General features: G+C 40.5%; 1 protein-coding gene across 1 annotated transcript in view; it reads right to left on the bottom strand.

Annotated features, from left to right (window-relative positions):
* The window catches only part of plppr1 (phospholipid phosphatase related 1), a 45095-nt gene that overhangs the window by 20430 nt on the left and 10303 nt on the right, over positions 1 to 14362 (bottom strand). The window contains 3 exon segments of the mRNA XM_071546198.1: positions 1600 to 1776; positions 6503 to 6753; positions 12323 to 12455. Of these exon segments, the coding sequence (XP_071402299.1) occupies positions 1600 to 1776; positions 6503 to 6753; positions 12323 to 12455 (561 nt within the window).

The following is a 14362-nucleotide window of genomic DNA, read 5'->3' as shown; positions in this document are numbered from 1 at the left end:
ATTAAAACCAGTGTTCCTATCTCCTTTTCTCTTTTTCGCTCCCTCCTCTTTTCACCCTACCGATAAATCCAGACGCCACCTCAGCATTTTCTACTCCTTTCTTCTCTTTCCCCTCATTCCTCCGATACTTCCCCAACCTTATCCCGCTATCCTGCCTAGGGTTGCAAAGGGGTGGAAAATTTCCGGTAAATTTCCGGAAAGTTTCCGGTAAATTTCCATGGGAAGTTAAGCTGGGGAATTTTGGAAATATTCCAAATTGGAAACTTTCCATGGGAATTATGGGAATTTATGGGAATTTATGGGAATTAATGGGAATTTATGGGAATTAACTGGGAATTGAGGGTAATTTAATGGAAAGGTATCATATCCAAGCATAAATATTTGTTTTTTTATAAGCAGACATCCATCCAAAATAATACAATTAAAACAGATTTATTTGTAAGTAGAACTTTATCAAGTGTTAAATATTTTATTGAACAATCAATTCTTTCATTGAAGAACAAAAACATGAATGTTGAGTTAAATATTACTCATCCCCTGACCCAACCCATTCAAAAATTAACAAAAATGCACAGGAATGCACAGTGCATGTAGGGGGCGTGGCCTCTGTAGCCCTGCAGTAAGCAGTGTGCTGTGTGTGCATGTGATTGAGGAATAGCATAGATATTCAACTGTACTTGCATGATATCTGGTTGTTGTTAGTTGTTTTAATATATTTTCCCCAACTATATTTAAGTTCCCTATTAAGAGCATACCTTCAATTTAGTAAATTCCTGGTTTATTCCCGTTTATTCCCATAAATTCCCGTTAATTCCCATAAATTCCCGTTAATTCCCATGGAAAGTTTCCAACTTTGAAAATTCCCGGAATTTTGCAACCCTAATCCTGCCTCACCTGTGTCTGAACCTCCTGTGAGCCCGGTATAAACCTTGCCACATCCTCTCTCTCATCCCCTCCTCTATCACCTCTTCATCCTCTACTCTTTTGTTTTTACCTCCTTTCCCAAATTAGAGCTTAACATTCATGTGCAAACCCAGTGGGAACCGATACACCCGACTGAACCTGGTACGCAGCAAAAAAAACAATCATAAAAAAATCAACACTATGCCAGTGTCTAGAGTTAATTTAACACTTTTAGATAATTATAAACAGCTGCCTGAGAGCCATATCAGCTCTGTAAGTGGACAAACAACTCTCCAATCAACACTTGTCAACTCAAAATAATTGTCACCGGATAATTAACGCATAAGAACACTGGAAAATCTGTTGTGTACATGACTTTGAGGCTGATTAGAGAAAACAAATTGGCGTCATGACTGACTTTCAAGATTGGACCGAATCCACGCTACAGGCTCTGGCTGAATTCCTCACTTAAATGCTTGTGTTTGGGTCACTTAAAAAATAATGTTGAAAAATACAGTTATTAGTACTTATTAGGAATAAAATAATGAGTCATTTTGAAGTTTTAGGGGTTCAGGATGGGCCGAGTGCAAAATATTCAGACAAGAATCAACCAATCACTTTCTCTCTTCTCTCCTCTCCTTCATCCCTCCCTCCCACTCCTCCCCCAAACCTCCTCTCCTCCCTCCTCCTCCTCACCAGAAACAGAGCAACGGCCGATCCCAGTATAAATCCAGCCACCACGTCCGAACAGTGGTTCCGGTATTCGGAGACCCGGTTGAGGCCGGTGAGGAAGGCCGAACAGAGCGTGCCCAGACAGAGCACGGGCTTGGCCAGGCGGCTGGACTTGGTCTTGATGGTGCTGGTGATGTACATCTGGAAAAAGATAGACAGACAGAGGGGAGATTAGATTAGATCAGAGACTTTGAAAAAGGCAAGATGACTCTGTACGCTTTCCTGTGTCCCACGGGTGTTCCTCATTCCTGTGTCCCTCATTCATATCAACTGGAGGTGTAGAGTTTTTGTTATAATACACAGTAGCTGGTCCCACCACACCTCGCTCCCCATATACATTCCCTGACAGCGGAAAGGGGTTCTGTCCATTTTATAACTAAACTACAGGGTTGAGAAAAGATTTCGGAAACTTACATCATATAAATCACAGGTGTGTTTCACAAAGAGCATGGGAGATTACAAAGAGGATCTAATGAGGGAACCTGCTACTGTGAAGAGAGAGTTTGAGCAGACCATCAGCTTTTTCTTATGTCTGATCTCACTTCTGCTGATCCTCTCTCTCCTTCCACACTCACTGAAGAGCTGAACTCCTCCAATCCTCCCTCACTAGAGATGTTCCGATACCATTTTTTCCTTCCCAATACTGATTCCGGTACCTGAACTTGCGTATCGGCCGATACCGAGTACCGATCCGATACCAGTGCGTCCAAAATAGTATATATATTATTATTATTTTTTAACAGCTGTATACTACTAACCCTGTATGGATGTGATATGATTGCTGTCATTGTTGCATGGCCTGGCTCAGGTTAAACCCTTTGTAAAACATGAACAAATACTTACAGAGAATGAATGCCATGGAACTTTATTATCTAGTTTGACAGCCAGTCATAAGTGAAAAAGAACATAAATAAATAAATCTAGGAATAAATAGCAATTCCTTTAAAAAACTGTTAAAGTGCAGCCACAATTTAGTAAAATAAAAGACATTTAAAATTTTAAATAGTACAGTAACAGTATAAATTTAGTATATATAAGTATAGATTTCTGGGAAAACGGCTGTTTTATCCGGGTGATAATACTTTAAAGTTGATTTTTTTCAGGGCTAATAAATTACGTGAAATCAGATTGGTGCATAGACTCGCGTACTCGCCAATACCCGATCCAGCATTTTACGCTGTATCAGAGACATTTCCGATACTGGTGTCGTATCAGAACAACTCTATCCCTCACTACAATGTCTGTCCATCTACTCCTCTAGGTCCTACTGTTCACTGTCCCTCTGCTCCTTGTCTCACCTTTAAAGGATAAATTTGGACCTCTCATAATTTGTCTCTTACCTGTAGTACTTGGACCCACAGACAATATTGACTTCAGAGTTAGCTATTGGAGATATTTTGACAAACGCCATTTGGACTCATTGTTAGCAGCAAGAGCCAACAGAGCTTGCTGTTTCAACAGACAGCTGACTCTGGAGCCAATATTGTCTGCAGGTCCAAGTGCTACAGTTATGTAAAAGACACATTATATACAGGTCCAAAATCACCAAACTCATCCTTTAAGCAGCTGAGCTCCCTCACTCCTATTTCAAAACAGCAGCTCTTCAAATTCTCATCTTATTAATGGCCGTGTAGACTGAGCCAAGATTAACAGAAATTTGCAGATTCCAGTGGTAATAATATAGGCTGGTATAAGCTAAGAGTCTTTTGCCAAGTCTTCATATTAACAAAATATGGCATACCAAAACTCAGAGTGTCTATACATCTCTACAGATAAACTGAGAAGAGCCAAACATATCATCATGACAGGACTAATGTTTAGCCTCTTCCACCTCGCTGGTGGGTCCATCATTACAAACGCATGTTGCGAGGCCAAGCTTTGTTAAAACCTACAGAACTTTATTTTAAATTCAAGTCAAGATCCTGAGGTTTCTAAAGGTACCAAATATGTAATGTTGAATTATTGTAATGTTGATTTTTTTTTTTCCATTTGTTGTAATGGTGCAGCAATAAAAAAAAAATGGTATCTTGGGTTTGAATATTTCACTCAATATAAGCAGCTATAGCTTCAATGAAGCTTTGAAGTGAGCAGATACAGAACATGTATGTGACATTGTCATACAGTATGGAAAAAATGTTTTTTATAACTTTTAAACTAGTTCAGGGGAAATTTAAGGGGAAAGTCAGGGTGCAAGGGGTTAAAGCATAGGAAAGGACTTGTGGCCCCTGCAGTGTTTGCAGCTGTGCTGTCCTGAACCAAGAATCACCATTTCTACTTTGCTTCCATGTCTTTATGTTCCTCTTCTCATCATCATGGGGAACAACACTGATTTGAGCAAACAATGTGGAGTCTGTAGTCCAAAGAATATAGCTCAACTGAATGGAGACACATTGAACTTATCAAGCCTCTGAGAAACCCAGACCTTAAGAGTGAGGTTGGAAAGCAATATAACATTTGGAAGGTCACCACTGACTTCTCATAGAGAGCAGAAAGCTTCTCCACTTCCATCTCCAAGAAGATGGAGATCCTCCGCTTCTACAGATACCAGTACTGGCAAGCCAGGACCCACATGCTTCTCCAAGAGAAATCAGTGGCAATCTTCACATCCCTCAAAGAGAAATGAAGGCCCCTTTGTGTTCCCCATTTAGAAACGCCTAGATTCCCCCCCATCCTCCTTCCAGAGACATCAGCAATCCTCTCCTCCTCTCCTGAAGGAAGCCAGTCAGAGCTCCTTCATTCCTCCACCAAATTTCCAGAGATGCCAGGACCCTCCCCTGACTTACATGTAATATTCCGCCACACTTTAGTCCAGAAATAGCAAGTTCCTCCCTGACACCAGTTCCAGAGTTTCCAGGTTCCTCCGTCCAAGATCCAGAGGCGCCAGGTCCCTCCCCCAAAATTTTTCAGAGCAATCAGGCATTCCTTCCTATTTAGAGCCTCCAAAAATCCAGATCCAGTGTACCACTCCTTTGCTTTGAGTATGGGAATGATTCAGTTCAGAAACGACAGCTCTCTACCTAACCCAAGTATATCGCATTTCCTCCTTGTGTCACTGCATTTCACTGCATTGCATCCCATACATTAAAATCAATTAATTTAATGCCCAAATTGTATCTACAGATGTTCCCCACATCTCCTAACAGATATTTACAGAAGTTGCAGCAGTGTTGCATATTAGACATGCAAGCAGGCTGTCTAACATCCATAGCTTTGGAGAAATAAAGGATTTGCATCAGCTGCTCCTCTTCTGGCGCATGACGAGACCATCTAGCTCGTACCACAGTAGATTTAGGATCAAATGCAATTTCCTCAAAATTGTATTAAGTCCAATGTGGCCTCCGAACTGCTGAGTGGGCCGGAACAGAGCCAGCAGTGTCAACTGTCCATTTGGCTTCAACAGAACTGTAATTAAGTGCTTAAACACAAACCTGATTGTTTAATGTTATTATATAATTGTTGTTGAAACACACTTTCATTTCTGGTGATTTGATTTCTATGTATAGCTTTACTTTCCTGTGATATCAGAGATACGGTTGAAATAAATGAATTTAATCATTCATTTAAATGAGTTTCACTGCCTTAATGAACCCACTCTGTGCAATATCTCTTGCTGTCATAAATCCACTGGCCATGGGGTTGGTGTCACTATAATTCATAGGAATAACTTTAGGTGTATATTGTAAAATGTTTTCTAAATCTTCTTCTAAACCTCAAAATGAAATCATACAGGACAGATCTATTAGCTCAGTCGTTCACTTGAGCTTGTGATAACTTTCGGCTTAACTTTGAACAGTCTAGAAACAAAAGATCTATTTGTCTTTGATTATTCTGGTATTGTTTTTTCCTTGTTTTGTTCCCACCAAGATGTAAACCAATTGCATACAGTCCCATAGGGTTAATTCTACCACTACAAGTACATTTGATAATGTTTTTAATTAACTGTGTTCAGATTCTATTACAGAAAATCTATTACAGAATCTGGAGGAGAATTTCAACGACATTTGTTTGGCTACACTCGATTAAGTTGCTCTGATTAAAACTAAAAGAAACAAATTCTGCAAAACTAAAAGAACAAATCAAAGTTTTGTTTGGATGAAGAAGGGCCTGTGTTATTATTATTAGAAAAAGCAGGAAAGCTGAACGGAAATGGAACAGCAAAATTAATTAAGGAATTAATGTCTGAATTCAATACTGCAGATAAGAATATAACAGAAAAGTATTTGTACACTATATATTCATATAAAAATAACACAGAACACCACTGAGAGATATTAGAAGTTTTGATTCGCTTTACCAAGAAAATTGTAAATATAGGTTATTATATGAATATTATATCACACTAATTATATTTGAACATTATTCACCAATAAGACTTCTTTAGGTTTACGACACCATCATTGGTTGTCGGAAATCATCTCAATCTTAGAGCTTTTGACGGACTAAATTGGTTTATGTTGTGTCTTTAGAAAACACATTTGGGCTAAATTCTCCACATTTTAGCTGCGGAGTACCTCAAGGTTCCATCCTGGGCCCGATATTATATCAACGTGCTTCCTCTTGGTCATAAAAATCATCAACATGGAATTTCTTTTCATCGCTAGATAACAGACTTCAGTATCTTAAAAAAAGGAATTTGTCTTATAGTGCAAGTTAAACAGCACAGTCAAAATGCACAAAATGTGAATCATTTATATGTATTTTTTTTCTTTACAATTTTGTTTTCTTTTTGGATGTAAAATGTCACATAATACTTGTTTACCTTTATGAAATATTGCATGATGATAAAATATTAATTACATTCAAGTGTGGGGTGTGTGTGTGTGTGTATGTGTGTGTGTGTGTGTGTGTGTGTGTACATTCTTCTCACCGTCAGATAAACAGCGGAGTACACACTCAGCGAAGCGTCCTTGGATGGGAAGGAGCGGCGGGCGTTCTCCACGGCGACGGGGTTTCCGGTGCAGATGTTGCCGTTGACGATGAACTGGTGGTTGAAGCGGCACTCGGTGCCGGTGTAGTTTGGCTTGCAGACGGACAGGAAGTAGGGCGAGAGGCCTCCGGTGACCACCTGACCCGCGTTGACAAAGATGTCCGTCGCAAACAGACCAAACGCAAACACACCTGGGACACACACACACACACACACACACACACACACACACAGAGCACAATGAGAAATTAACATACAAAATAATTGAAAATGCACATCCACTCACATGCAAATATACACACAAACACAGCAAATAAACACACAGTGTTGTGCATGAACGTGCTCATGTTTTTGATGAACGGTGAACTGAACGTATCCATTTGCAACTAATGAACGTGAACGTGAGCATCGTTAACTCCCGCGAGAGTTAACGACGCTCACGCACTGTGTTTTACGGCACCCGAGGATTTACGGCACCCGGCATGGCTAGTGCAGCTACCGGTACTGCTGAAGCCAGTTCATATGAATATTTGAAGGAGTTTTATGAACAAATCAGTACAGATTCCAAGGGAAAAAATGTCACATTTTTATGCAAATTGTGCCCGCCGGAAGCATATGAATCTATTTTATGTTTTTGAACTGCTGCATAATTTGGTTCATGCAGGCTAAATAAAATTTCCATTGCATCTACAGTATACCTTTACTGCACCTCTTTTTTTCACTTTCTGCATAATATGACACATTGTTTAAGTAGTAAAACATATACTCACATTGTTTTTTCTTGGCTTTTATAAGTAATCTCTGTCTGTGATTCTATAGTAGTATACAGTAATTTATTTAGTTTGGGAAGTGGGCAGTGGCAATGATTGGGGGCTGGGGATGGATGGGTAGGAGGAGGTTCTATTGAAAAAGAATAGCTTGGAGCAGCTCATTTAAAAAAAAAAAAATGGAAGAAATTAACATGAACTAGTTCATTTTAATCTGTGTGAACTGAACTTTGAGCTAGCTCTTGTGAAATGTGAACTTGCACAACACTGTAAACACACACATGCCTCACACACATTTACACTTTATACCATGTTCTGATCCATTTTTATGCCCAATAAAAGGTGCAGTCCACTTTTAAGTTATTTTGCAGCATGTACGCATCTGTCATTCAAACTGTAGTTTAGAGGGAGAGTAGAGCATAGGAGAGTAGATTAGAGTAGAGCAGAGTAGAATAGATTAGAGTAGAGCACAGCAGGGTAGAGCAATTTGGAGTAGTATTTCGAATTTAGAGTAGAGAAGACAAGAGGAGTGGAGTAGAGCAGTTCAGAGCAGAGTAAAGTAAGTAGAAGAGAGCACAGCAGAGCAGAAAAAAACTAGAGCAGAGTAAAGTAGAGCAAAGCAGAGCAGAGTTGAGTACAGTAGAAAAACGTACAGCAGAGCAGGGTAGAAGAAAGCAGAGTAGAGAAAAGAGGAAGCGTAAAGGGGCATAGTTTACATGTTATGTTTCACTAAACGTAACATGTAACATCTTTAATATTGTAGGGGCCACAATAGTAGGGCAGCGCAGAGTAGAAAAGAGTAGAGTAGAATAGAGTAGACCAGAAGAGAGTAGAGCAGAGCAGAGCAGAAGAGAGTAGGGTAGAGTAGAGCAGAAGAGAGTAGAGTAGACCAGAAGAGAGTAGAGCAGAGCAGAGCAGAAGAGAGTAGACTAGAGTAGACCAGAAGAGAGTACAGCAGAGAAGAAGAGAGTAGAGTAGAGCAGAAGAGAGTAGAGTAGAGCAGAACAGAAGAGAGTAGCGTAGAGTAGAGTAGAGTAGAGTAGAGTAGAAGAGAGTAGAGTAGAGCAGAGCAGAAGAGAGTAGAGTAGAGTAGAAGAGAGTAGACTAGAATAGAGCAGAGCAGAAGAGAGTAGCGTAGAGTAGAGTAGAGTAGAGTAGAGTAGAAGAGAGTAGAGTAGAGCAGAGCAGAAGAGAGTAGAGTAGAGTAGAAGAGAGTAGACTAGAATAGAGCAGAGCAGAAGAGAGTAGAGTGGAGTAGAGCAGAAGAGATTAAAGTAGAGAAGAGCAGAAGAGAGTAGTGTAGACTAGAGTAGACCAGAAGAGAGAGTAGACTAGAGTAGAGTAGAGCAGAGCAGAGTAAAGTAAGTAGAAGAGAGCACAGCAGAGCAGAAAAAAACTAGAGCAGAGTAAAGTAGAGCAAAGCAGAGCAGAGTTGAGTACAGTAGAAAAACGTACAGCAGAGCAGGGTAGAAGAAAGCAGAGTAGAGAAAAGAGGAAGCGTAAAGGGGCATAGTTTACATGTTACGTTTCACTAAGTAGTAGAGTAGAAAAGAGTAGAGTAGAATAGAGTAGACCAGAAGAGAGTAGAGCAGAACAGAAGAGAGTAGAGTAGAGCAGAAGAGAGTAGAGTAGAAGAGAGTAGACTAGAGTAGACCAGAAGAGAGTAGAGCAGAGAAGAAGAGAGTAGAGTAGAGCAGAAGAGAGTAGAGTAGAGCAGAACAGAAGAGAGTAGAGTACAGTAGAGTAGAAGAGAGTAGAGTAGAGCAGAACAGAAGAGAGTAGAGTAGAGCAGAACAGAAGAGAGTAGAGTAGAGCAGAGCAGAAGGGAGTAGAGCAGAACAGAAGAGAGTAGAGTAGAAGAGAGTAGAGTAGAGCAGAGCAGAAGAGAGTAGAGTAGAAGAGAGTAGACTAGAGTAGACCAGAAGAGAGAGTAGACTAGAGTAGACCAGAAGAGAGAGTAGACTAGAGTAGAGTAGAGCAGAGCAGAGCAGAGCAGAGTAGAGCACAGCGTAGAGAGTAGAGCAGAGTAGAGAACAGAGGAAGTGTAAAGGGGCTTTAGCATAGTTTAGCAATAATAATCAGGGTCACTTAACATGTTTCTACCATCTTTAACATGAAAAGGTCAGTTCACAGCAGACACACCGGTCTTAGAACAAAGCAGCCAGAAAACTCAGAGCTCCTGCTGCTGAAGAATCACACAAAAGAAAGGCGATCGATTGGTCTGATAGCATTAACTGCAGGAATAGAGGGGAGGGAGAGGAGAGGAGAGGAGTCTTGAAAAGCGAGGAGGAAAAAAAATTGAAAGAAAAAGGGAAGGGAAGCGAACGGCGGGCAGAGGAAGGAAAAGAGGACAGCGGCTAATATGAGTGATTGCGGCCGAACTCTCAGCTCTGCAGCCCAGACCGGGGCCAGGGGGGGCCGGGGGGGCCAGTGGGGGGCCAGGAGGGGCCAGGGGGGCCGGGATGGTCCAGCTCAGGCCGTGAAATATGACTGCTGATTATCTGGCCTGCTTAGCCATGAAATTACTCTGCTTTGTATTCTCATTCACTGGGTCTGCGGAGCGTTTGGGGGAGGGGGGAGTGGGGGAGAAATGGGTCGGGAGGGGGGGATAGGGACAGGATTGTGTGAAGGGCAATGAGGGAAAGAGAGGGGGAATTAGGGTGAGAAGAGAGAGGAGATGATGGAGGGAAAATAGAAAGGCGGGAGAGAGCGAGAGAGCCGGAAACTACAAGCCTCCATGATCCTGCAAATTTAGAAGACGGTACAGGAAGAGACGGGAATATAAATCATATGAATTACCTAATGTGTTCCTGATGAGTGTGTTATGAAGTGAAGTGGTTTTATTTATCAGTGAGCCATACAGTCCTGGTTAAGAGCGGCCAGGCCTCAAACTCTCTTACAGAAAGGAAGCATCACTGCGCCCAATTCAAAGGACCAGGTTTGTGGAAAAGTAGCTCGAAAATAATTTGATTATTATTCAATTATTTGATTGTTATTGTTTTTATTACACTGGATAGTTTTTATTACACTGGATAACACCACTTAGACACTTTGGACATCAAGACACTTTTTAAATCGCTTTATATTGTTTATGTATATTACCTTTATCCTTTCTGCACTATTTTTATTTTTATTATTTTTATTACCTTCCCTGCACTTTGTTCTGCTACTGCACTGTGCATTGCTGCTGTGACACCCGTATTTCCCCTAGGGGATCAATAAAGTGCATCTTAATCTTAATCTTAATCTTATTATTATTAATTTGGCTCTAATCTCATTGGGGAGAGTGACACAGGTGAGTGATTTCACTAAAAGACCTGTAATTGGTGTGATTTAGGTACAACTCTGGGCACTTGTCATCTGCAGAAATTCTCTGATGGCACTGCGATAGTGGGGAGGGAATATTAGGGGAGGGCAGGAAGAGGAACACAGGGGTGTGATGGGGGACTTTGTTGAGTGGTGCAAACACAACCATCTGCTGCCGGCTCCGAAAAGACTCCAAATCCCACTCAACTCCATGCAAGTCAATGGGACCACAAAAACAACTTCTCACTCAAAATAAAAAGTCTATCAACTTTTTCGACAAGAATGGTCTCTAAGATAATTTCACTTCTTCTAATGTGTGTCCATATGGCGATTTTCAAAATAATTGTGTCATTAACGGGATACAATGGTTATAAAACTGGGTTGTTTTCCTAGTGATTGACAGGTCGCCGATTACGAGCCAATATTGACATTTTACAGGCGGAGGAGCTGCGGCTGCAGAACTCGTAAACCCAAACTTTTGGCTTCAAAACGGCCCTTCAGAAACCTGTGGGTGACATCACACTCACTACTCCATCTGTTTTTACAGTCTGTCAGACACTGTGTGAGATACGGTCACTATCAGGCAATGTTTCCATCCACTACATGTCACTGTGACTAAACAGAAAGCACCTTCATTAACAGGCTGATTCAGGTGCGCTACGCCAAGTCATTCCTGCCTGCTGCCATTAAACTTTTTAATGAGTCACGCATTCGCACACACACACAACTGTGTAACATATATAACACACACATACACACACACACACACGTGACATATGTAACAATTTGCACATATACTGTCCAACAAGCTGCTTTGCACATATAGGCTGCATTTGCACATATACAGTATGTTGTACATACATAGTTTATTCTTGCATTGTTATTTATTCTTTTTAATTTTTATTTTTTATTCTCCTAATTATGTACCTGATTTGGTGCTTTGTTTTGTCTATGTGTGGTGTCTTAAGTGTCTGCTGCTGTAACAATTTGAGTTCAATTCAAGCCTGCTTAATTCAGTTCAATTAATAAAGTTCTTATCTATCTATCTATCTATCTATCTATCTATCTATCTATCTATCTATCTATCTAACTAAAGCGGCCCTATTATACGTTTCCCTCCATTTATATACTGTACATATATGACCAAAGATGTTTAATGAAGACATTGCTAAAATTTGATTTTATTTGAGTGGTTAAATTCAAAGGTGTATTTTCAAGGCAGTTTCGGACCAACTCCAGTCAACGCATCACAACTGGACTCGGTCCTGATTGGCTCCCCTCACCATAGAATTCCTGAAATCCGTCCAATCAGGACAGTTTCCAGCATCTGAACTCTTTATCAGCAGGTTTACTTCATTTGAATTAGAGGAGCTGCTGCTTTCGGCCAATCAGAGTCCAGTATTGTGACTGTATCTTCAAATTCATTCAATAAATACACTTTCAACTAAACTACATTTATTTTTTTAGAAAATTATGAAGCAGATTATTCTTATTTGGAGCCATAGCATATTTGAGAGGAACAGAAATCATCGTCTTTTGGTGTGTGTAGGTGTGTGTGTGTGTGTGTGTGTGTGTGTGTGTGTGTGTGAAGGAGTGTGTGTTTCCGAGTCGCCAGCCTCTTGTGGGCACCATTAACATGAAGGACGTGAAAGTAGTTGTGAGTACTTTGCATCGTTAACTGTCTCACCTATGAAGCGTATGATGCGGCGGATGAGAGGGTTGAGATAACAACAGTCTCCAGTGACGATGGTTTTCTCCTGCGCCAACAGAGCTTCCCTCGTCGACTTCATCACGTACATGGACACCTCTCCGATGAAAATCTACACACACACACACACACACACACACACACACACGCAAACACACACACACACAAAACACACGCAAAACACAAAGGGAGTGCAAGAGAGACAGAGATGGACGTAAGATAGACAGAAATATGAAGATACAGAGAGAGAAATAAAGAGGAAGAGAGAAAGAGAAACACACACACACACTCACACACACACACACACACACACACACACAATGGGAAGAAAAACAGAACGTTAGGCACCACATTACAGGCCACAGGAACATTTTGCCCCCGTCTGGGCCGTGTACATAAGCCGTTGTGTTTTATAGGCGGCCTTTCTTCAGGTCCATTACTGTGGACATTACATTAGGCCTAATGGAAAAACTGCTGCTGGACACACAAAATAAAGTTCTTTGCCAGCTGCCTGGGGTGAAGCAGGCCGCTACAAAAAGGTGTGTGTGTGTGAGGCTGAGTGAGAGTGTGTGCATGTGTGTGTGTGTGTGTGTGTGTGTGTGTGTGCGCATGAAAAAGTTTGTTTTGAGCCCCAGGACAGGTAAGAAAACTCTGTGTTTTCCGGAGCATCCCCCCCTCATGAATGCTGTTTTATCATCAACAACATGTTCTTGTGAATGTGAATCTAATCTATTTCTTTCTATGTGGCTGGGAGCAGCAGGAGTGACTGATGTTGTGATGTTGTGAAACTCAAAAAAAAGAAAAAGAAAAGAAAGGAGAGACAGCACTCATAAAACAGTAATAAATGTTTTTAAGCTCTGCTGGGTTCACTCTTCTGCCTGACTTTATCAGCATGAAATAAGCTGAACACTGACAGCTTCAAACTATTTTCAAGTGGATTATGACTGACACAAAGCATGCAAATACTGAATGAGACTATCATCAAATGCATCATGACAGACAGAAAGATCCATTTCAGATGTATAATAACCGAGAAACATCTGTCTTCAAAGGCGATATGAACCAAAAGAAAGGCATGTATCTTCAAATAAGACTAAGACTGAAAAGAGCAAAAAAACGGAAAGTGAAGACAGCTTGTCCTGTACCATAGTTTGATATCTAAGTAATGACTGGAACAACTAATAATGTATTTGTGCAGCAGGACAAGGTGTATAAAGGATAATATATGCAGATATGTCACGAAATGCTGTGAAGCCAGGCTTATTTAACTTTACAGGAAACTCAACATGGAAGATTTGATCAAAATGCACAAGTAATAATTCAAAGAAAATTATTCATTGACCCCAATTATGTAAAGCATGCATAAATGCAAAGATCAACGATCCATGACAACCAAACAAAAACACTATCCTCCACAACAGTGGTGGAAAACGTAATCAAATCCTTTACTTAAGTAAAAGTAGCAATACCATAATGGAAAAATACAGTCCTGCATTCAAAAGAATTAGCAGTAAAATGTACTTAACTATCAAACGTAAAAGTCCTCATTCTTCCAGAGTGTTAAATTATTGATGCATTAACCTGTAAGAAGTATTTTAATGTTGTCGGTCTAACTGCTCCATGCACTGTTGGGGAGTTTAAACTCTAACAATGCAACATATTTTATGAGCTTATTGTATGTTTTGCATGTAAAACCTTATTCTGCAAAGTAACTAGTAACTCCAGCCGGCAGATCAATGTAGTGGAGGACAAGTAGAAAGTCTCACAACATGGAAATACTCAAGTAAAGTGCCAGTACCTCAAAATTGTACTTAAAGGATAAGGCCGGTGTTTTTTAATGCATTGCTTACTGTCAACAAATCCTATGAAAATAACAAAATCAACAATGCGTTTGCTCTACTCCCGTTACTTTCTGACTTCCCATGTTCTCTTTTTAGCCTTCAACCCGGAAGTCACTGGCTCCAATTGTAAGCTAAAAACCTTTAAATACAGCTCACAAAGACATAGTTTACATTTAAA

Source organism: Centroberyx affinis, unplaced genomic scaffold (assembly GCF_046629955.1).
Source record: "Centroberyx affinis isolate AG114_WGS23_722 - 3 ecotype Tasmania unplaced genomic scaffold, CSIRO-AGI_Caff_v1 ptg005169l_1, whole genome shotgun sequence".
Taxonomy (NCBI): domain Eukaryota; kingdom Metazoa; phylum Chordata; class Actinopteri; order Beryciformes; family Berycidae; genus Centroberyx; species Centroberyx affinis.
The sequence above is the reverse complement of the archived record's forward strand: the minus strand, read 5'-3'. Positions and strand labels throughout refer to the sequence as shown.